The following is a 22,700-nucleotide window of genomic DNA, read 5'->3' on the forward strand; positions in this document are numbered from 1 at the left end:
TGCTCTGTTAGCTGGAGACACAGAGAGAACCAGCAGGGGAGAGAGCGTGGCGTGGGTGGGGTAGATGTTGACAATCGCAGTCACCTCCCAGCTTAGCGAAGCCCTGGTGCCCTGGCATCTGGGCTGCACTCCCCTGGCACAGCCAGACAAGCAGGAAGGTAAATCCAGGGGTCTCCCCTCCCCAGCCCTTAGTTTTGGAGGCCAGAGCCTCCCCACCTCCCCACGGCAGCCTGGTGACCTGCTCTCCCCGCCCCCTCCCCAGGCCCACCCTGCCAGGCTGACTGCTCTGCCCTCTGCCAGGAGGACCATGCAGCAGTAGCAGCCATGCTGCCCTTCCTGCTGGCCACACTGGGCACCACGGCCCTCAACAGCAGCAACCCCAAGGACTACTGCTACAGCGCCCGCATCCGCAGCACCGTCCTGCAGGGCCTGCCCTTTGGGGGCGTCCCCACCGTGTTGGCTCTGGATTTCATGTGCTTCCTCGTGAGTGCCCGCCTGCCCCCACCCTTGGCTCCCAGGCTCGTCCATCCCTAGCGACCACCTCCAGCTCTGACCGCTCCCCCGCCCCTGGGCACCCCGACTTTCCAGGCTTAGCCGCAGCCACTCACCCAAGCCAGGGCCATCCCCTTCTAAAGCAAGACTCCAGCGCCGCGCCCCACTCGCCCCACTCGCCCCTGTGCTCAGCGTCTCCACCGGCCACCTCCTCTCTCTTCCCTTAGGCACTCCTGTTTTTATTCTCCATCCTCCGGAAGGTGGCCTGGGACTACGGGCGGCTGGCCCTGGTGACCGATGCAGACAGGTACGGGTCTGGGGCTCCGCCCACCTCTCACCGCGCCACGCTGAGGTGCCCAGGAATAGGAACTCGCCCTGAGAAGGGGCTGGTGCAGAGCCAGCCGGGGCATGCGGCCCCCGGTGGGCCTCGGTCCCTCGCCAGCCCGCAGGGGTCCTCGCCCTCTAACCCTGTCTGTTCTCTGTCCCCAGGCTTCGGCGGCAGGAGAGGGACCGAGTGGAGCAGGAATAGTATGTGGGCGCCGGCCCTCCCTCACTAAACCAGCTTTCCTTTTTCTTCTTCTCACGGTTCTCTCTCCGTGCCAAGGCCTCGCTTTCTCTTTTGCAGATTTCTTCTCTGCAGGCCTCATGTTTCAGAGTAACGCTGGCGCGGTGTGCTTTGCAGTGCAGGGGGCTCCCAGCTTGTCTCCGCCTTCCCCCTCGGCGGGCTCTCCCTCGAGCCCTGTCCCTGAGCCCTGTCCCCCTGCCCTTGCGGCCCTGGAGGGAGGCGGGGAGGCGCCCTCCCGGGGATCCTTAGCACGGTCACACGGTCACACGGAGACAAGATGGGGGCTCACCAGCGGCTTCCCGGCCCCCTAACAGCTAGCTTTTCATCTTCCAGGGTTCCTTGCTAACCCCTTATGGAGACCTGGGAGGGGGCTGCCCAAGGAGCCCCCACAATGGCCTGTGTGTCTCATGTGGTCTCTATCTATAGGACCGGAACTGGAGCCCTGACAGCTGCTGGGACTGGGAACTGGGAGGGTAGGCCCCCTGAGGGACGCCTTCCAGCCCCCACCCCCGGGCTTCTCCTAGCCCCTGTCCTTCACTACGTAACATCGGCTCTATTGCCCCGTCCCCTGCTGGTCGACACCGGAACTGCAGGCCTCAAATTGCCGGTGGATGGAGAAGACACCTCCCCAAGCCCCAGGCCCAGCACCAGCGCCCCCTGCAGGGGGAAGTTGTATTTGAGGGATGCAGGGTAGACGGCGGTTGCTTCTGCTTTGGCCTTTGCGCTTCTGTGCCTTCGGGAGCCCTGGAGCTCTGGGTGCTCCGCCCGCTGCCCTGGGGCTCACACCCAGCTCTGACCTCTCATCTCCCCCACCCTCAGTGTGGCCTCGGCTATGCATGGGGACAGTCATGACCGGTATGAGCGCCTCACCTCTGTCTCCAGCTCCGTTGACTTTGACCAAAGGGATAACGTGAGTGTCCCCCAATGCCGTCTTAGCGCTCCACCTCCCGGGGCACACGAGCCGGGCAGCCTCTAGTCTGCAGCGCTCTGGGGCCAGGGACAGGGCTGTGGCTTCTCCTCTGCAAGAGAAGTCTAGGATCCGCTGGAAGCTGGACGTGGAGGCACACACCCGTAATCCCAGTACTTAGGAGGCTGAGACAGGAGGATCACAGGTTCGAGGACAGCCTCGGCTACTTAGTGAGGCTCTCAGCAACCTAGCAAGACCCTGTTTCAAAATAAAAATAAGCCGGGCATGGTGGTACACGCTTATCCAGCATTCAAGAGGCGGAGACCGGAGGATTGTGGTTCATGGACAGACTCAGCTACTTAGTGAGGCCCTTTGCAACTCAGTGAGACCCTGTTTCAAAAAAAATAAAAAGCCTGAGACTGGCGCAGTGGCGCACGCTTGTAATCCCAGCACTTGGGAGGCTGAGACAGGAGGATCGCAGGTTCGAAGCCAGCCTCAGCTACTTAGGCTCTCAGCAACTTAGTGAGACCCTCTTTCCAAATAAAGTATAAAATAGGTCTGGGAGTGTAGCCCGGAGGTAGAAAAGCCCCTGGGTTCCACCCCCAGTACCACAAAATAAATAAATAAATAGCCTAAAAAATAGGACTGGGGTTATAGCTCAGAGGTAGCATGCCCCTGGGTTTCATCCCCAGTACTGGAAAAAAATAAATAAATAAAAATAAAATAGGAGCTGGGTGTGGTGGCACCTGCCTGTAATATCAGTATGTGGGAGGCTGAGACAGGAGGATGGCAGATTCAAGGTCAGTCTCTGCGAGTAGTGAGACTCTAGGAACTAAATGAGACTCTGTTCCCAAATAAAAATAAAATAGGTCTGAGGGTGTACGTAGCTCGGAGGTAGAATGCCCCTGGATTCCATCCCAGGTCACACACACACACACACACACACACAGAAAAAGAAGAGCCGCAGGAAAAGCCCCAGCCCAGGCTGCTGCTCGTGGCCTGTGCTGACTCCAGTAATCACAGCCCTGACCCTGTGAATTCCAAACTCGGTTTGCCATGATAGTTTTGTGCCCACCTCTGCTGCTGCTGCTGATTACCCCCCGGCCACCTTTGCTCCTAGACATGGTTTTAGAAATCATAATGAGCCTTCCAGGCCTGTGCAGCAGAACATGTAGTCTCTGATCTGCTGCTCAGAGGAGGCTGGCAGCGGCCCTGCCTGGGGGCCGGCTGACGGGCTGATGGGCTGGGGCTGGGCTGGCAGCAGCCCCGTCAGTGTAGCCGTTCCCAGCAGTGCCAGAATCCCCTTCATATCGGACCCCGCACACAGGTGTTGCCTTCTGGCCCTCTGCCATTCTGAGGGTGAGGGTCTTTGGACAGAACTCTAATCTTCACATGCAGGGTGGTCTCGAGCAGTCCAGCTGAGGCTGGACATCTTGGGGGCAGCAGCTCCTGCTGACTGACTGACCAGCAGCTGACTGGTAAGCAGCAAGGCAAAGTTGCCACCCTTGAGCCAGGCGTGGTGGCGCACGCTTGTCAACCCAGCATTCGGGAGGCTGAGACAGGAGGAAAGTGGTTCGAGGATAGCCTCAGCTACTTAGTGAGGCCCTTTTCAACTCAGTGAGACCCTGTTTCCAAATAAAGAATAAAAAATAGGGCTGGGGTGTAGTTTACAGGTAGAATGCCCCTGGGTTCCATCCCCGTACCAGAAAAAAAAGGTATCACCCTTGCCAGCCAGAGGTGTTCCATGTTCGTAGAACCAGGAGGTGCTTGGGTAGACTGGTCCTGCATCTGGGCTGAAGCCACCTTCTCCCTCATCCTGGGCCAGGCCTGGACCTCCTCCTGGCAGGAGGCTGAGGAGGGTTCTCTGCATCCCTCTGCCCGTAGGCAGCGCTCCCTCAGGAGACATCCAGCCCCTGGTGGCCCTGCATTTTGGTCCATCTCAGATGGACTGGAAGACGGGGCAGGAACCAGGCAGCAGGATGAGCTCCTGGTTTGGGCAGCCATGCTGCAGACTCTGATTAGCTAAAGGTTGGGGGACCCCGCTTTCCCCAGTGGTCCCCATGCCCATCTGGCCCACACAACAATGGGGGTTTTTCAGGGACCCAAAGCACAAGGGTGCTAAGAGAGCTCGGGTCTGGTGTCTTGTTGGTTTGCTGTGGTAGCGAGTATGGAACTCGGGCATTCTACCTCCACGCTACACCCCTAGCCCTACTTTTTAGCCTTTTTATTTATTTATTTTTTGAAACAGGGTCTCACTGAATTGCAAAGGGCCTCACTCAGTAGCTGAGGCTTCCCCTGAACCACGACCCTCCAGTCTCAGCCTCCCGAATGCAGGGATTACAAGTGTACGCCACCACGCCCGGCTACTTTTGTTTTGAAACAGGGCCTCGCTAAGTAGCTAAGGCTGGCCAGCAACTTCGATCCTCCTGTCTCAGCCTCCCAAGTTCTTGGATTACAAGCGTGCGTCACCACGCCCAGCTTGCGTTTAGTTTTGTCTTCTTGCGCTATGGGAAATTAAACCCGGGGCCCCACTCATGCTGGGCCAATACTGCACCGCTGAGCTGCACCCCCAGCCCATGGGCCATGTGGGGGTTTTCTTTAGGAGCGGGGGCAGGTGTGGAAATTGCGCCAGAGCCTGGAGGTAATTATGAGGAGGGGTCCGTGGGACCTGGGGTGGGGTGGCTGCTGGGCTGGCACTTCCGGCCGACAGTCCTCTGTTCTCTAGGGTTTCTGCTCCTGGCTGACAGCCATCTTCAGGATAAAGTAAGTGAATGTCTTGGAGCGCTAAAGAAAGAGAAACAAAACAAAAAGCTTCAGAGCCTGTCATCTCCCCACAAAGCCCAGAGGCCAGGAGCTCCGTGGCCAGAGGCCAGCCCACCCTGCTCCCCGCTCCCGGCAGCCCCAAGAGTGGAGGCCCCAGCCTCTGCAGTCCCCTGAAGGCTCCCTGCAGCCTGCAGTCTCCTCTGTGACGCCCTGGGCTCCCCCTGCCCCTGCCGCCCCATGAGAGGAGGGGCTGAGCCCCTCAGCCTCCCTGCAGCCCGCGGGTGGGGTCATCAGCCAGCTGCAGGCAGGAGCCAGTGTCCAGCAGGCAGAACTCAGGAGATCGAGCCAGAGCCGCAGGCAGGCAGTGAGCGCTGAGAAAGGCAGGAAGCTTGGACAGGTCAGCACTGCCCCCGCCAGTGTGGCCACTTCTTCCCCAGGGCACTGCAGCCGTCTCCCTCCTCTGCCCCTTGCTGACCACCTCTCGTCCCTGGTCCTCCTCCTCCCTCCACTTCCTCCCTTTCAGATCTTCCTCTCTGCAGTCTCTCTTTGACTTTCTTCCTCTCCACTCAAGCCTCTTCTCTTCCCCGTGCGTCTCTCCTCCATCCTTTGCCCTCTCCCTCTCAGGAAGTCAGGGACCAAGAGGCCCTTTTTCACCCCCACAGCACCTCAGTGGGCAGGGGCTGGCCGGGGTGGGTGTGGAGTGTGGGTGGGTCGTAGCCGGCTGCCCCGGCCCCTCCCCTGCACAGGTGCTAACCTGCGTCCTCTGCCCCCCACCGTGCTCACAGGGACGACGAGATCCGGGACAAGTGCGGGGGCGACGCGGTACACTACCTGTCCTTCCAGCGGCACATCATCGGGCTGCTGGTCGTTGTGGGCGTCCTCTCCGTGGGCATCGTGCTGCCCGTCAACTTCTCAGGGGACCTGCTGGGTCAGTGTGGGCCTGGGAGGCTGTTCTGGAAGAGGAAGGGGCAGGGCACTGACCCCGCCATCACCCTCTGCCTCTTTCCCCCTTCCAGAGAACAATGCCTACAGTTTTGGGAGAACCACCATTGCCAACTTGAAATCAGGGTAAGACTGGTCAGTGTGGCTGGGGGTCTGCAGCCAGGGACTGGGCTTAACGGGAGGGTGAAGCATATCGGGACAGATAGAGGCAGCTGAGGGGGATCCCAGCTAAGGATCTCCAGGGATGGTCACACAAAGAAGAGGGGAGTCAGGCGTGGTGGCGCACACTTGTAATCCCAGTACTTGGGAGGCTGAGACAGGAGGATCCGGGTTCACAGTTAGCCTCAGCTACTTAGTGAGGCCCTGTTTGAAAATAAAGAGTTAAAAGTAGGGCTGGGGCCGGGCATAGTGGTAGTGGCGCACGCTTGTAATTCCCAGGCTTGGGAGGCGGAGACAGGAGGATCGCGCAGGTTCGAAGCCAGCCACGCTGGCTTAAGAGACCCTGTTTCCAAATAGAAAAGTGTAAAAATAGGTCTGGGAGTGTAGCCGGGAGGTAGAAGGGTTTCCAGGAACCCCGGTACCACCAAAAAACAAAACAAAACAAAAAAAGTAGGGCTGGGGTGTGGTGGCGCACACCTGTAATTACGCCTGTAATCCCAGTACTTGGGAGGCTGAAACAGGAAGAAAACAGGCTTGAGACCGATCTCAGCAACTTAGCCAGACCCCATTTCAAAAATATGAAAAATGAGACGGGCGTGGTGGTGCACACTTGTCATCCCAGCACTCGGGAGGCTGGGACAGGAGGATCTGGGTTCACGGACAGCCTCAGCTACTTAGTGAGGCCCTTTGCAACTCAGTGAGACCCTGTTTCAAAATAAAGAATAAAAAAATAGGGCTGGGGATGTAGCTCGGAGGTAGAATGCCCCTGGGTTCCATCCCCTGTATCACAATAGGAAGGAAGGAAGGAAGGGAGGAAGGAAGGAAGGAAGGAAGGAAGGAAGGAAGGAAGGGGAAAGAAGAAAAAAAGGGGGCTGGGGATGTAGCTCAGAGGCAGAATGCCCCTAGATTTCAATCCCTCATACCAGAAAAAGGAAAAGACAAGAAGGAAGCCGGCTGGGAAGGGCCAGCGCTGCAGCCATAGCAGGTTAAGGGCCTGGAGAGATGGCCTCCAGGGGGCATTTCCACTAGACCTCAGAAGCTGGAGGCCCAGGGATGATGGGAGGTGAGAGGTCAGTGCCCAAAGACAGCTGGCGGGTTGGGCGCCTGGGGCGTCCCAGCCCAGCGGCCCCACGGGTCTCTCTGCACCCTCAGGAACAACCTGCTCTGGCTGCACACCTCCTTCGCCTTCCTGTACCTGCTGCTCACAGTCTACAGCATGCGCAGGCACACGTCCAAGATGCGCTACAAGGAGGACGATCTGGTGAGTGCTCCTTAGTGAGGCCATCCGCCCGTCGGTCCTCCCCACCTGGTCCTCTCCTGCTCCGCCAGCCGGGTGCCAGCTGGGCTTGAGTCCTAGTTCCCGGCCCGGGGCCGCAGCCTGTCTGTGACGTACCCCCGGAGCACGGTTTCCTTGCCCCTGAAAAGCGTGCGCGCCCCGGGCTTTGTCTGGCCTGGGGAATGGCTGTGGTTGATTTCCTTCCCTCATTCCCTCTCCCGCACCGTCAGTCAGCCGCTGTGCTGGGCTCTGTGTCTGAGGATCTGAGCGCAGGACCCCCGTCTACGCCCAGAACCTCTCACAAAACAAGCCGTGATATCCCTAAAGCCCCTCGGCCCCCTCCACCCGCCCCCTCTCTAGCCGCCCTTCCCCTCCCCTCCCGCATTCCTGGCCCCCCTGGGGTTAGCCCTTGGAAAGGCCAACCTGCCCCCCCTTCACCCAGGTGAAGCGGACTCTCTTCATCAACGGGATCTCGAAATACGCAGAGTCAGAAAAGATCAAGAAGCACTTTGAGTGAGTAAGCTAGTGGCTGGGGCGTCCCCACACCCCGAATTCAGTAAGCTAACCCTGCCCGGCCTGCACCGGAGCACCCCACACCCCGAATTCAGTAAGCTAACCCTGCCCGGCCTGCGCCAGCCGGGGCGTCCCCACACCCCGAATTCAGTAAGCTAACCCTGCCCGGCCTGCACTGGAGCACCCCACACCCCGAATTCAGTAAGCTAACCCTGCCCGGCCTGCACCGGAGCACCCCACACCCTGAATTCAGTAAGCTAACCCTGCCTGGCCTGCGCCGGCCGGGGCACCCCCACACCCCGAATTCAGTAAGCTAACCCTGCCCGGCCTGCGTCGGCCAGGGCGTCCCCACACCCCGAATTCAGTAAGCTAACCCTGCCCGGCCTGCGCCAGCCGGGGCGTCCCCACACCCCTGAATTCAAGGTTTGCAGCAGGTGGAGGTCAGATCAGAAAGGGGCCCATGGCTCCAGGGTGGTCTAGCACAAAGGCCCTTTAGAGCAGGGGAGGGCTAGGCAGGAGCTCTTCCGCTGAGCTATAGCCCCAGCCCTCTCCTGCTCACATTCTGGGGTTCAATCCCCAGCACCCCCTCTCTTGCAAAAAAAAAAAAAGCAGGAGAAATAAGAAAAATAAGGATCTTCATTGCCTCCGCTACCCCCAGCTCCTTCAAGTTTGGGCTTGGGTTGTTGGCTCGGAGTCCAATCGAGTGAGATATGTCGCTTCCTCAAAATTAGCCATACAGGAGCGTGTGCCGGCGTGGCAGGGAGGAGCTGATGGCTTGCAGTGGGTTCCAGGATTTGGGGGGAACCGGGACTGTGTGTCCCCTGGGCCTTTTTCAGCTCTGGAGTTCTGTCTGCAGGGAGGGACCTTCAGGATGCAGGTGGCTGGACACTAGAGGAGAGCAGAGATGGTCCTCACGGCGTGCCTCGTGGCTGGGGTGCCCTGGGCGGGGACGGGAGTCGGGTGGGAGGTGAAGGGACGGTCCTGTACGGGATTGGTCCACTCACCAAACTTGCCCAAGTGCTTAGAGCCATAAGTCACTACAGTGGGCTTTGGGACTCTAAAAGGTGAATAGAGCCGGGCAGGGTGGCCCAGGCCTGTAATCCCAATACTTGGGAGGCTGAAACAGGAGGATAAAATGTTCCTTGAAAGTTCAAGGCCAGCCTCAGCAACTTAGCAAGACTCTGGCTCAAAAGAAAAAGTGCAGCCAGGCGTGGTGGCGCATGCTTGCAATCCCAGTACTTGGGAGGCTGAGACAAGAGGATCACGGGTTCATGGCCAGCCCCAGCTACTTAATGAGGCCCTCTGCAACTTAGTGAGACCTTGTTTCAAAATAAAGAATAGAAGGCAGGGCTGGGGTGTAGCTCAGAGGTAGGATGCCCCTGGGTTTGATCCCCAGGACCCCTAAAAAAAAATGGGTAAAAAGTTGGCAAGGTCTCTGAGTTCACACGGTGGAACGAGCTCTGGGAGCTGGTCTAGGATCTGACCGGAGATGGGTCTGGATCTGAATTAGGTCAGAATCAGAAGTTAGCCGCTTTTCCTGATAAGAACCTAGGCGGTCTGGATCAGGGCTCAGCCTGTGGTCAGAATAGGGGTCTCTTCTTGAGATCTAGATATGCTGTCACTGGGCCCATGCAGGCCCTGGGTCACTCCTTGAGAAGCCAGCGTGTGGTTCAGTCAGGGACAGTGTTTGGGCAGGACAGATTCCAGAGCCCCACGTTACAGGGTTGAGCCAAGTCATGATTACCATTAATGGGTGGATACGCATTCTTACGACATTTGTTTCTTGAACAACCCAAGCTTAAATACAACACAAACTAGCCCTGTCATCACGCAGCTTACAAACAGCTCATTCCGTGTGAGAGAACTGACTGGGTCCTATCTGGGCTTCAAGCTGTAGTTAGCATTAGTGGGCAGTCTGGGTCAGGACAGAGAAGAGTATATTTGGAAACAGGGTCTCACTAAGTTGCTGAGAGCCTCACTAAGTAGCTCAGGCTGGCTTCGAACCTGCGCGGACCTCCTGTCTCAGCCTCCCAAGTGCAGGGATGACAAGCGTGCACCATCGCAACTGGCTGGGAACTCAGGAGCATTCTACGTCTGCGTTATACCCCCAGCCCTGTTTTTTTATTCTTTACTTTGAAACAGGGTCTCACTGAGTTACAAGGGGCCTCCCTAAGTAGCTGAGGCCGTCCGTGAACCTCGATCCTCCTGTCTCAGCCTCCCAAATGCTGGGATTACACGTGTGCCCCCCACGCCCGGCTGGGAGTCATCTTGGGCCTTTCTTTCGTGTTGGTCTTTGGCCAGGGTTAGAGGCCAGGCTTGGGACCAGTTTCTTATCAGTCTTGGGCCAAGATGGGTTTGTGGGTTGGGTGGGGGTCGGTCTGTAGTCTAGGCCAAGTGCTAGATCAGGACCAAGTCTTCTGGGAAGAGGGTTCAGGGAGCAGCCTAAGATTCGAAGCCCTTCCAACCTCAAGTTCACAGTCCTGGGCAGGAATCAGGCCCCGCTGGCTTCCCCATGTCCAGTGGAGTGTCCATCTGCCCAGTCTTTATCCTGCCCCACACGTGCATGTATGTCTTTGCCCCTCCACCTCCCAGATGAGGCGAGGAGGAATTTCCAAGACTCTTTCTTGCTAGGTGTGGTGGCGCGTACTCGTGACCCAGCAACTCGGGAGGCTGAGGCAGGAGGATCACACGTTCCAGACCATCCTGGGCAGTTTAATGAGCCCCTGTCTCGAAATAAAAAGGCCTGAGGATGTGGCCTAGTGGTAGAGTGCTTGCCTAGCAGGTGTGAGAGGCCCTGGATTCAATTCCAAAGTTTATTTCTGGGGAACTCTCATTTTTTTTTTTTTTTTTTTTTTTTGGTGGTACTGGAGATGGAACCCAGGGGCTTTCTACCTCCAAGCTACACCCCTACCCTTATTTTTTATTCTTTATTTCGAAAAAGGGTCTTTCTTAGTTACAAAGGGCCTCACTAAGTACCTGAAGCTTTCCGCGAACCTGGATCCTCCTGTCTCAGCCTCCCAATGCTGGGATTACAGGCGTGCACCGCCACGCATGGCAGGAACTCTCATTTCTGTAGACTATGAAAGGAGGAGTTTGAGTGGGGAGTGTGTGGGAAGGTGCTGGAGTCTTGGGTGAAAGGACAGGGCAGGCTCCCTCCCCGAAGACAACGGCTGGGCTGTGTTTCAGGGAGGCCTACCCCAACTGCACGGTCCTTGAAGCTCGGCCCTGCTACAACGTGGCGCGACTCATGTTCCTCGACGCTGAAAGGTATGGGGCTGGGCGAGGGAGGGCGGCCGAGGGCCCTGGCCGTCCGCAGCCACGTGGGAGCCTAGCTCCTTTTGCAGGTGCTGGGTGAGGGAGGGCGGCCGAGGGCCCTGGCCGTCCGCAGCCACGTGGGAGCCTAGCTCCTTTTGCAGGTGTTTGGGGGCATTTGAGTTTACATCAACCCCTAGAGCACCTATTTATTCAACTCTGGAAAGAGCAAGGCTCCGGGGGGTTGGGGTGTGGTGCAAGAGGAAAGGGACCCACAGTTCCTACCTGGTCTGAGGACTTACCCTCTGTGGTTACAGTATGAGTCATTAAGCCGGACTGTAGAAGAACTTCCGGCCTTTAACGATGGGCAAGGAGACCTGGGGCTAGGGTATATCTAAGTCAGGCATCCTGGCCGGGCGTGGTGGCACGCTTGCAATCCCCGCGCTTGGGAGGCTGAGACAGGAGAATCGCGCAGGTTCAAAGCCAGCCTCAGCTGGCTCAAGAGACCCTGTTGCCAAATAAAATAGGTTTGGGAGTGTAGCCCGGAGGTAGAAGGCCTCTGGGTTCCATCCCCAGTACCACAACAACAACAACAAAAAAGTAAATCAGGCATCCTAAACAAATCTAAGGCCATAGAGAGTGGCAGCCCGTCCCCCGGCCAGGCCCAGCCCCACTAGGAGGCGGTGACTGGCACCTGGTCCCGCAGGAAGAAGGCTGAGCGGGGAAAGCTCTACTTTACCAACCTGCAAAGCAAGGAGAATGTGCCCGCCATGATCAACCCCAAGCCCTGCGGCCACCTCTGCTGCTGCGTGGTGCGAGGCTGTGAGCAGGTAAGCTGCAGGCGGGGGCCCACACGGGCTCCTGCGGGGGCTCTGAGGGGAGAGACGCATCCCTCAGCCCCGGGAACGAACGCACGGGTAGGCAGGGCGGACAGCAAGACCCAGAGGTAACTACATGCTGCCCTCTCCCCTGGAGTCAGTCTGTCTATCTCTCTGTCTCTCTCTCTCTCTATTTATTTATTTATTTATTTATTTGCGGTACTAGGGATTAAACCCAGGGGCATTCTACCTCCGAGCTACATCCCCAGCACTATTTTTTGGTGTTGTTTTTTTTTTTTTGCAGGTCTGGGGATGGAACCCAGGGGCAACCTCCAAGCTACACCCTCTGCCCTATTTTTTATTCTTTATTTTGAAACAGAGTCTCACTATGTTACAGAGGGCCTCACTAAGCAGCTGAGGCTGGCTGAGAACTTGAGATCCTCTGGTCTCAGCCTCCCGAGTGCTGGGATTATAAATGTGCGCCACCACACCCGGCTTTTTTTTTTTTTTTTTTAATAGTGCTGGAGACTGAACCCAAGAGTGTTTTACCCTTGAGGTACAACCCCAGCCCCTTTTACTTTTTAATTTAATTTTTTGTGGTACTGGGGAATTCATTCTAGGGGCATTCTACCTCTGAGCTATACCCCCCAGCCCTATTTCATTTTTTATTTTGAAACAGGGCCTCACTAAGTTCTGAGGCTGGCCTCAAACCTGTGATCCTCCCATCTCAGCCTCCCAAGTACTGGTAACAGGTGTGCACTGCAACGTCCGACTCCCCCAGACTCCCTTGAGGACTCAGTTCCTATTCTTGGCTTGTCCTACCCAATGACCACGTTTTCAGATCCCAGATTAGAAGACGCCAGACACAGCATGTAATCCCAGTTGCTTGGGAGGTTTTAACAGGAGGATTGCAAGTTTGAGGCCTGCCTGGGCAATTTTTTTTTTTTTTCCATTTGGAAGCAGGGTCTCACTAAGTTGCTGAGAGCCTCACTCAGTAGCTGAAGTTGGCTTTGAACCTGTGCGATCCTCCTGTCTCCGCCTCCCAAGCGCTGGGATTACAAGCGTGCACCACCATGCCCAGCTGTGCCTGGACAATTTATGGAGACCCTATCTCAAAAAATAAAAATAAAAAATAAGCCAGGCATGGTGGTGCATGCTTGTAATCCCAGTACTTGGGAGGCTGAGACAGGAGGATCACAGATTAGCAGCTAGCCTCAGCAATTTAGGAAGACCATGTTTCAAAATAAAGAATAAAAAATCAGGCTGGGGCGTATCTTGAAGATAGAATGCGGAGCCGGGTGTGGTGGCGCACGCTTGTAATCCCAGCATTCGGGAGGCTGAGACCTGGAGGATCGCGGTTCGCGGACAGCCTCAGCTACTTAGTGAGGCCCTCTGCAACTCAGTGAGACCCGGTTTCAAAATAAAGAATAAAAAATAGGGCAGGGGGTGTAGCCCGGAGGTCAAATGCCCCTGGGTTCCATCCCCAGACCCGCAAAAAAAAAAAAAAAAAAAAGATAGAATGCCCCTGGGTTCCATCCCTAGTACCGTCAAAGAAAAAAAAGAGCCAGGAGTGATGTGATGTGCACACCAAGTACTTGAGGGGATCACAGGTTCAAAGTCAGCCTCAGCAATGTAGCGAGACTCTCGGCCACCTAGCGAGACCCTGTTGCAAAGCAGAAAATAAAATGGGCTGGGGCTGTCGCTCGGAGGTAGAGAGCTCTTAGGTTCAATCCCTAGTAACAAAAGAAAGAGAAAGAGGGAGAGGAAGCGTCTGTGCTGTATTCACTAACATCTGTGGCCTTGGGCAAGTTCCTAAGTGCCCCGTGCCTCGGTTTCCCCATCTGTAAGATGGGGCTAATCGTCCCTGCTTTGCGAGGTAGTTCGCACGCCTAGAGGAGCGGGCCCGTAGTGAGCACGCCCAGGGCCGGCCGGGTCCCGCAGGTGCCCTGGGCTCTGCCCTGAGCTCCCGGGCCTTGCTGCCTGGCAGGTAGAGGCCATCGAGTACTACACCAAGCTGGAGCAGAAGCTGAAGGAGGACTACAAGCGGGAGAAGGAGAAGGTGAACGAGAAGCCGCTCGGCATGGCCTTCGTCACCTTCCACAACGAGACCATCACCGCCATGTGAGCCCCGCCCCGCCATGCCCCGGCCCCTGCCCCGGCCCGCCACCCCCCACCCCCGGGCCTCAGTGACGGGCGCCCCTCCCCCAGCATCCTGAAGGACTTCAACGTGTGCAAGTGCCAGGGCTGCGCCTGCCGCGGGGAGCCGCGCTCCTCCTCCTGCAGCGAGTCCCTGCACATCTCCAACTGGACCGTATCCTACGCCCCCGACCCCCAGAACATCTACTGGTGAGCGAGGGGGCGGCGGCAGCGTCTCGGGCCTGGGGTGGGCTCCAGTGGGCCTCGGCGAGCGAGGGGTGTCGCTGGGCCCTGAGCCCTGGAGTGACCCTCCCGCCTCCCCAGGGAGCACCTCTCCATCCGCGGCTTCATCTGGTGGCTGCGCTGCCTGGTCATCAACGTGGTCCTCTTCATCCTCCTGTTCTTCCTCACCACCCCGGCCATCATCATCACCACCATGGACAAGTTCAACGTCACCAAGCCCGTGGAGTACCTCAATGTGAGACCCCGTAGGGCGTCACGGTCGCCGCTGCCAGGCCCGAGCCCCTCCAGGACGTGCCGTGTGGCGTGGACCCCAAACCCCCTGCGCCCTGCCCCTGGGCTCCCGCCACTTTGCAACAGGAGAGGCCCCTCTGGGGTTACAGCTCCCAGAGAGACACTCGGTCCTGGCCAGTCACGTCATCTTGTCCCTCCGTCTCCAGCTGAAGAGCAGGGGGATTAGATGACACCCGTGGCTTTCACACTTAGATTTCGATCCATCCTTTCCCGATGTGGCAACGCAGGGCTTCCTGAGCCCTCCCGCCACGCACATGGCTCGCCGCCTAGGAACTTTACCTTCAAAAGAGGACAGTGAGCCAGGCGTGATGGCACATGCTTGTAATCCCCGCGCTTGGGAGGCTGAGGCGGGAGGATCGCACAGGTTCAAAGCCAGCCTGAGCTACTTAGTGAGGCTCTCAGCAACTTAGTGAGACCCTGTTTCCAAATAAAGAACAAAAAATAGGGCAGGGGTATAGCTCGGAGGTTCAATGCCCCTGGGTTCTACCCCCAGACCCACAAATAGTGACAGTAATAAAGGACTGGGAGTGTAGCTAAGAAGCAGAATGCCCTGGGTTCAATTCCCAGTACCATCACCACTATCCCCAAAAAAATCAGCCCCAGGAGGATGGATAGAAAACCATTGAGCAATAGCACATGAGAGCTGGACTCCACATCCCGCCCGCTGCTGCTGGCTGGATACGCTGCTGAGTCTTCTCTTCATGCTCATCCATAAAATGGGCCCATGTGGTTGTCCTGCGGATCCGTTCATAGACAGCACATTCATGCTCAACACTTAGTAGGTCTTCAGCAAGAACTCAGTGCTGTCCGCCCTGAGTTACAGGCATGGGCCTGGCCGGGTGTTCTGGGCTCCGGATGGGGGCCCAGGCTCAGTGGGGGAGGAGGCAGGCATGCAAGCCCGCTGGGCCCACTGGGGTGCCGTGTGTCCCCGCAGAACCCCATCATCACCCAGTTCTTCCCGACCCTGCTGCTCTGGTGCTTCTCGGCTCTGCTCCCCACCATCGTCTACTACTCTGCCTTCTTCGAAGCCCACTGGACCCGGTGAGACCTCCAGCTGCCTGGGGCCTCGCCCCGCGCCCTGGCTCCCCGGAGCCCGCCCTGGGGCTGGGGCTGCGGGCCGGGCTCACGGACCTCTGCCCTGCGCTCGCCCCCAGCTCCGGGGAGAACAGGACCACCATGCACAAGTGTTACACGTTCCTCATCTTCATGGTGCTCCTCCTGCCCTCCCTGGGTCTGAGCAGGTGAGTGGGGGGGGGCTTGTGGGGCGGGGCGGCCCCGGCTCCAGAGCTGCCCCCTCCGACCCCTGCCCTGGGGCTGGGGCCTTCGCTGCCCACACATCCTCTCTCCCTCCAGCCTCGACCTCTTCTTCCGCTGGCTCTTTGACAAGAAATTCTTGGCGGAGGCCGCCATTCGGTTTGAGTGAGTGCTGGGGCCTCTGGGGAGCAGCATGGCAGGGCGGGAGTGCCTGGACGCTGCCAGCCCCCAAGGGAGGGCAGCAAACTTCCCAGCTCCGGGGTGGGGAGCCCGGAGGGGCTGACACCACCCATCAGTGCGCAGAGTCCTTCTGACAGGCGTCCACAGGCGACTGGGTGACGTGGGAGAGGGCCTGGGGTCTGCGCTGGCACTCACACTTTGGGACCCTGTCTGGGTGCTGAGCTCTCTCTCCAGCTGTGGGTAGGGTTTGGGGACCCACACCCAGGGGCTTCTACGGGGTCTTGGATTCATATTGTGAGACTGGCCATCGGAGTCTTGGGTTTCCTGTGGGAGGTTGGGGAGGTGTTGGTAGTGGGCTCCTGACCCTGCTGGGGAGTGATTTGGGGCTCCCTGGTGTATCCCTGAAGGCCCAGTATCTGTGGGAGGCTGTCTCTCTCAGCTCAGTGAGCCTGTGGGGCCCCGGGGCTCGGGCCGGAGGGTGTTCTGCAGCACAGGTTCTAGGAGTGGCTTTGAAGTTCCAGGCTGTCATCTAGGGGTGCCTGGTTCTCTCCTGTGTGAGCACACTGGGGTGTACATCATGGCTGTGCACACAGGCTCTAGGGCCTTGCTGGAGTCTAGGACTGAAACCTGGGTGTCTCTGGAACTTATTCCAGGGACAGCGCTGGGTTAGTTGAGCTCGAGTGCTCCCGGAGTCACATCCTTGGGGGATCGTTTATTTTATTTTATTTTTTTGTTTTTATTTTGTTTTGTTTGTGGTACTGGGGATTGAACCCAGGGCCACTCTACCTCTGAGCCCCACATTGGGGATCTTTGAGGACCCCTCTGGGGTCCTGGACGGCTATCTCGGACAGTTCCGCCCTGAATACTCTGGTGGCCATAGGGACGCAGGTTCCAGGGGCGTCTCAGCCGTGGGCATCCACACTCTGAGGGTATGCATGCTAAGTAGGGAGGCATCTCTTGACTCTCTGGCATCTGTCTCTTGGGCTCACACTGCTGGGGGGCTGAGCCCGGGGTCCACGTGGAGGAGGCCCAGTGAGGGCGCCGGCGTGGCGCCCGAGGGTGCCGTGCTGGAGCACCTGGTACCCGCAGGTGTGTGTTCCTGCCAGACAACGGCGCCTTCTTCGTGAACTACGTCATTGCCTCAGCCTTTATCGGCAACGCCATGGACCTGCTGCGCATCCCGGGCCTGCTCATGTACATGATCCGGCTCTGCCTGGCGCGCTCGGCCGCCGAGAGACGCAACGTGAAGCGGGTATGGCCGCCTGGGGCAGCAGCGGCCTGCGTAGCGCCCCCTGGTGGCCCAACCAGGAACAGCGGCAGTGGGGCTAGGACGGGTCGCAGGGTTGCTAGGACTTGGGGGCCATTCCCTTTCCATGTAGGGCCTCAGGTTTCCCACACGTAGAGCGAGGGGTTAACACAGATGACCTGGAGGTCCCTGAGTTCATGCAGCGTAGCCTTCTGTGCTGGGAGTCGGAACAGGTCTGGCTCCTTACACGTAGGGTCGCTCTAACCTGACTCCACAAGGGGCTCTGGCCCCCCACCCCCCAAGTCCTCCAAACACTTGCCACCTGCCAGACCCTGACCCCTGGACGGCCCCTCCCCTGCCCGCCACTGCCGCCTGGCCCCTTCCAGCCACGGCCCCTCTCCATCGGATTGGCCCGCCCAGTCTCCCGACATTAGGCGCCCGCTCCTCCCGCTGCATTCCCAGCCGCAGTGTCCCTGCCCGGCCTCGCCAGCCGTGCCCCGCCCTGAGCCACACTCCTGCCATGTCCCCCCAGCATCAGGCCTACGAGTTCCAGTTTGGCGCAGCCTACGCCTGGATGATGTGCGTCTTCACGGTGGTCATGACCTACAGTATCACCTGCCCCATCATCGTACCCTTCGGTAGGCACCGCCGCGCCGGGACCTGGGCCCTGCTCGGGGGACCGGGCTCGCCCGCTCACTCCAGGAAGGCAGGCCGCTCCGAGTGGACAGGGCCCTGGTGGGAGGCTGGCCCCTCCGGCCTCCTGCCTGGTCCCTGGCCCAGTCTGGGGCCTGGCCTGGGGGAAGAGGGAAGAGCACCCAAGCCCAAACTGGACCCGCCCGGTGTGCTGGGTCCCCGGGCAGCCACCCCAGATGGCCATGCGTCCCCATGCTGATGCCCATACCCAGCCCGATGCACTCGGACACGTTACATTCCCACCAACATATTTTATTCACATGCACACTCACTCCTACAAGACACTTACGCTGACACGGCTCCCTAAACCCAAGACAGACCTTTAGATTCCTGGGCAGGCTGGGTCCTTGACCCTCCCAGAGCTGCCCCACAAGAGCAGAGCTGAGTGACGCGCACAGGTCTGTCTCTTTAGTAATTTGTCCAAGTTTCCCCTTAACCATGACGCCGCCCATAGGCTCTGCCTCCCCTCAGTGACATCCTAACCCGGAACCCCCCTCCTGGCCGGCTGGCCAAAGCTCCAAACCCCCAGACAAACCGCCCGTCCTTGCGAAACTCCAGTCCCCTCAGCCTCCAGGGAGAAAGAACCAGCCCCTTAAACATGTCCATTTAGGGACAAGCGCAGAAAAGACGGGTTTTGAGAAAATTCCTGTTGGTCCAAAGAGCAGATTCCCGAGAGTAGACTTGCTAGCGAGGGCGGCAGGAGGGAGCCAGAGCTCCGCAGTGTAGTGGTAACCAGAGTGGGCGCTGCCCTCCACTGGGCAGGGAAGGACAGGGACGCGAGCTGGAGAAGCCGGGCCAGCCTGCGGCCGCTCGCAAGGCCCCGGGCGCTGGTTCCGAGGTCAGGCCCTGTGGCTCCCTCCAGGGCTCATGTACATGCTGCTGAAGCACCTGGTAGACAGGTACAATCTCTACTACGCCTACCTGCCGGCCAAGCTGGACAAGAAGATCCACTCGGGCGCCGTGAACCAGGTGGTGGCCGCGCCCATCCTGTGTCTCTTCTGGCTGCTCTTCTTCTCCACCATGCGCACGGGTGAGGCCGCCGCCCCTCAGGGAGCCGGCTGGGCAGAGGGGCCCCCACGGGCTCAAGTCAGAGCAGGGGGGCGGGGCTGCAGGCAAGGGGCCAGGGAGAGGTCTCTGGGGCGGCAGGCACTCAGAGGGGCGGGGAGGGGGCCGAGGACCGCAGCAGCCGCTCTCTCGCCCACGCCAGGGTTCCTAGCCCCCACCTCCATGTTCACGTTTGTGGTCTTGGTCATCACCATCGTCATCTGTCTCTGCCACGTCTGTTTTGGACACTTCAAATACCTCAGTGCCCACAACTACAAGGTGTGGGGGCGAGGGGGCGCGCGGGGGGCATGGGGAGCAGGGGTGCTGAGGGGCGGGGCCGCAGCGGGCGGAGGAAAGGACACGTCCCCCAGACCCTTACCGACTCTGGGCCCCTCAAGATCGAGCACACGGAGACAGACGCCGTGGGCCCCAGAAGCAACGGACAGCCCCCCGCTGCCGTCGCTGTCCCCAAATCTGCGGTGAGTGTCCCGCTCCAGGGCCTCTGGCGGAGACTCACCCCCAGAGCAGGGTGTCCCCTTAGTCCTCAGAAAGGGCAGCGTGCCCCAGACCCTGGGCAGAGGGACAGGAAGGAGACCTGGCTCTGCTGGAGGGCTCCCCTCCTTCCCCTTGGACCTGTCCCCACTCAACCTTCCCGCCAGGCCATGGTCCCCCAGACCCTCAATCAACCCCAGGCATCGGGGCAGCTGTTCACCCTCCACTCTCCCGCCCCGCAGAAATACATCGCTCAGGTGCTGCAGGACTCAGAGGGAGATGGGGACGGGGATGGGGCACCGGGGAGCTCGGGGGACGAGCCCCCGTCATCCTCGTCCCAAGATGAGGAGCTGCTGATGCCCCCCGACGGCCTCACGGACACAGACTTCCAGTCTTGCGAGGACAGCCTCATAGAGAATGAAATTCACCAGTAAGGGGGCGGGGGCCCTGGAGGCCATGCCCACCCCACCCACCCCACGGACACTAAAACGCTCATAATTTATTAGATCTAAAGCCCCTCACCTCCCCTCCCCTGCTTTCATTAAGGTATTTAAACCTGGGGACTGCACCGCCCTCCCCCACCACGAGGGGAGGGAGGGAGCCCCCCAACCTCAGTGAGGAGAGCCCCGAGCCGGCCCCGGGGCAAAGGGGTGTGGAGGGAGGCCCCCCATGAGTCCCCCTCCCATAGTGTGGCCAGGAAAGGGTTAATGAGAGCCAAGAGGGGTACCTGGTGCCGTGGCTGGAGACCTGGGGGGGCAGGCAGATCCAGGCCCCCCCAGTTCTTTCCTCCCCTTAACTCCCCTGGGATCTGGCCCTCCAGGGAGAGGAGCCTCCAGCCCCTGGGGGATGCATGAGAGGGGAGGGGTGCTGAGCAGGGCAGGGTCAGGCCTGGCCTGGGGGTGGGGGCGGGCATGGCTGACACTGGAAAATGGGTTTTTGCACTGTTTTTTTTTTTCCTTTAAAATAAAAACAGAAAAGCTCAGAGGCAAGTGGCTAATTTGTGTGATGGGCTGGACCCTCCTTCTGGAGGGCCTGTGCCCAGTCCCCGGAAGAGCCCAGGCAAGGGGCTGCTTGTCCGAATCACAGCTTCTCCGCCAGGGAGAGCAGAAGTTAGGGGGACTCAGGGCTGAGAGGCAGGAGATGCCTCTTCACCACCCCAACCCTGCGCGCGCTGGCGGCCCTCAGAATCCCTGAGAGCAGCGCCCACACGGGTCGGTGGTCAGGAAGAGGCTTCGTCGAGTTCAGGGAGAAGGCTTTTCTGATCACCTCACGTGGGCCTGGCCCCAGCCCGCAGTCACTGCCCAGGGGCTCCTGAGCCCCTCCCTGCACAGGCCACCATCCAGTCAGCCTGTCCCTTCTAGACACCCAATTAAGCGTGGCTGACAGGTATTTCCCGGGAGCTCTAGTTCACTCCCAAGCCCATGGAGCCATGTGGTATGCACGAACACACACACACACACACACACACACACACACACACACACACACACACACGGCTCGTATTCCTAGCCTAGTGCTGTCCCAAATTCATCAAGCATCCCTGAAAAAGCCACCTCCCATCTCTGGACCTGACTCCTCCTCAGCAAGATCAGGGTGACTACGGCGGGTGTGGTGGCGCAGGCTTGTAACCCCAGTACTTGGGAGGCAGAGACTGGAGGGTCACAGGTTCAAGGACAATCTCAGCAAGTGGTGAGACTCATCAACCTAGCCAGACCCCGTTTCACAAAAATAAAATAGGGCTGGAAGTATAGCTCAGAGGCAGAATGCCCCTGGGTTGAATCCCCAGTACCACAAAATATAAAATGGGAATGATCACATGTCCTTAAAGCTGTTTGAAGGATTTGTTCATTGGAAAGTTCTTAGCCTGGTATTTGGCACATAATAAACTATAGTTAGGTGTGGTGGCACACGCCGGTAATCCCAGTACTTGGAAGGCTGAGACAAGAGGATCGCAGGTTCAAGGCTAGCCTTGGCAACTTAATGAGACTTGTAGCAACTTAGGGAGACCCTCTTTCAAAACAAAAAGAAGGCTGAAGGTATAGTTCAGAGGTAGAATGCTTCTGGGTTCAATCCTCAGTACTACAAAAGCAAATTAATTAGTGGATTAATTTAATTAGAGTGCTGGGGGGATAGCTCAGCATTAGTAAGGCAGGAGCCAGGCTGTGTGTGTGTTCTTGAAGACAACTCTTGGCTAGGATCCTGGGGACAAAAGAGAAGAATAAAGCCTTTCTCACAGGGCCCCTCCGGGCTGATCAAAACAGGGCCTCTCTGGGCAGCTAAGACTGCAAGATAAGGCGCCTAACACAGCCTAGTGTTGTGTGCACACTTGTAATCCCAGTATATGGGAGGCTGAGACAGGAGGGTCATAGATTCACGGCCAGGCTCAGCAACTTAGTGAGACCCTGTTTCAAAATAAAAATATATAAAATAGGGCTGAGAGCATAGCTTGGAGGCAGGATGCTTCTGGGTTCAATCCCCAGTACCGAAAAAAAAAAATGATAATAAGCAGGGTGTGGTTGCGTACCCGTGTAGTCCCAGCATTCAGGAGGCTGAGACAGGAGGATCACAGTTCTAGGACAGCCTCAGCTACTACTTAGTGAGGCCCTCTGCAACTCAGTGAGACCCTGTTTCAAAATAAAGAATAAAAAAAAAGGGCTGGGGGTGTAGCTCAGAGGTAGAATGCCCCTGGGTTCCATTCTGAGTACCGCAAAAAAAAATAATAATAATAAAAAATAAAATAAAAAATAGCCAGGCGTGGTGATGTACACTTGTCATCCCAGCACTTGGGAGGCTGAGACAGGAGGATCACAGGTTCGCAGCCAACCTCAGCCACTAAGCGAGGCTCTCTGCAATTTAGTGAAACCCTGTTTCAAAATAAAAAATAGCTAGGCGTGGAGACGCACGCTTGTCATCCCAGCATTCGGGAGGCTAAAACAGGAGGATCAGTTTGCAGCCAGCCTCAGCTACTTAGGCCCTTTGCAACTCAGTGAGACCCTGTTTCAAAATAAAGAATAAAAATAGGGCTGAGGGTGTAGCTCGGAGGTAGAATGTCCCTGGGTTCCATCCCCAGTACTAGAAAAAAAAAAAGAGAGAGAAAAAGAAACCGTGCGCCAACTAACTGCTGCTCTGCCTCCACACCCTCTCACACTGAGCAAAGTGGATCTCGTGCTCACCCCGCCCTTCTGAAAGTTAACTGAGCAAATGTATAAAGAACTGGCGTGTTCAGAGCTCGGGGCTCGGGCCCAGGGCTTTGCTCTCCGAACATCAGCAGTGAATAAAGAGACCTGCGACAGCCTACTCTGGCCTCTGTGTCTTCTCTCAGACCTTCCTGCAGCAGTAGAAAAACTGTGCGGGTTGAGGTTGTAGCTCAGACATAGAGCATGCTGGGTTCAACCTCTACTGCCACAAAAGAGCAGGAGTAGGGAAGCCAGGTG

At 58.0% G+C, this 22,700-nt stretch overlaps 1 protein-coding gene across 2 annotated transcripts; it reads left to right on the forward strand.

Annotated features, from left to right (window-relative positions):
- Positions 1-306: 306 nt before the first annotated feature.
- Positions 307-19,700, forward strand: TMEM63B (transmembrane protein 63B; the record flags this gene model as incomplete). 2 transcript variants are annotated; one of them, XM_080700321.1, is made up of 23 exons in its annotated part: positions 307-483; positions 720-799; positions 982-1,020; positions 1,877-1,967; positions 4,690-4,727; positions 5,513-5,655; positions 5,744-5,795; positions 6,981-7,089; positions 7,547-7,617; positions 10,804-10,884; positions 11,576-11,699; positions 13,675-13,808; positions 13,896-14,033; positions 14,148-14,301; positions 15,292-15,398; positions 15,512-15,598; positions 15,711-15,776; positions 16,881-17,043; positions 17,570-17,675; positions 18,593-18,760; positions 18,938-19,053; positions 19,173-19,253; positions 19,509-19,700. In XM_080700321.1, 23 exons carry the CDS (start codon positions 325-327, stop codon positions 19,698-19,700), a joined length of 2,499 nt encoding a protein of 832 aa, XP_080556447.1. The 2 variants fall into 2 exon arrangements, with proteins under 2 accessions (XP_080556447.1, XP_080556446.1); XM_080700320.1 differs by lacking the exon at positions 982-1,020 and having other exon boundaries at positions 325-483.
- Positions 19,701-22,700: the final 3,000 nt, after the last annotated feature.

This window comes from Muscardinus avellanarius (genome assembly GCF_963383645.1).
Source record: "Muscardinus avellanarius genome assembly, chromosome: 8".
NCBI lineage: Eukaryota > Metazoa > Chordata > Mammalia > Rodentia > Gliridae > Muscardinus > Muscardinus avellanarius.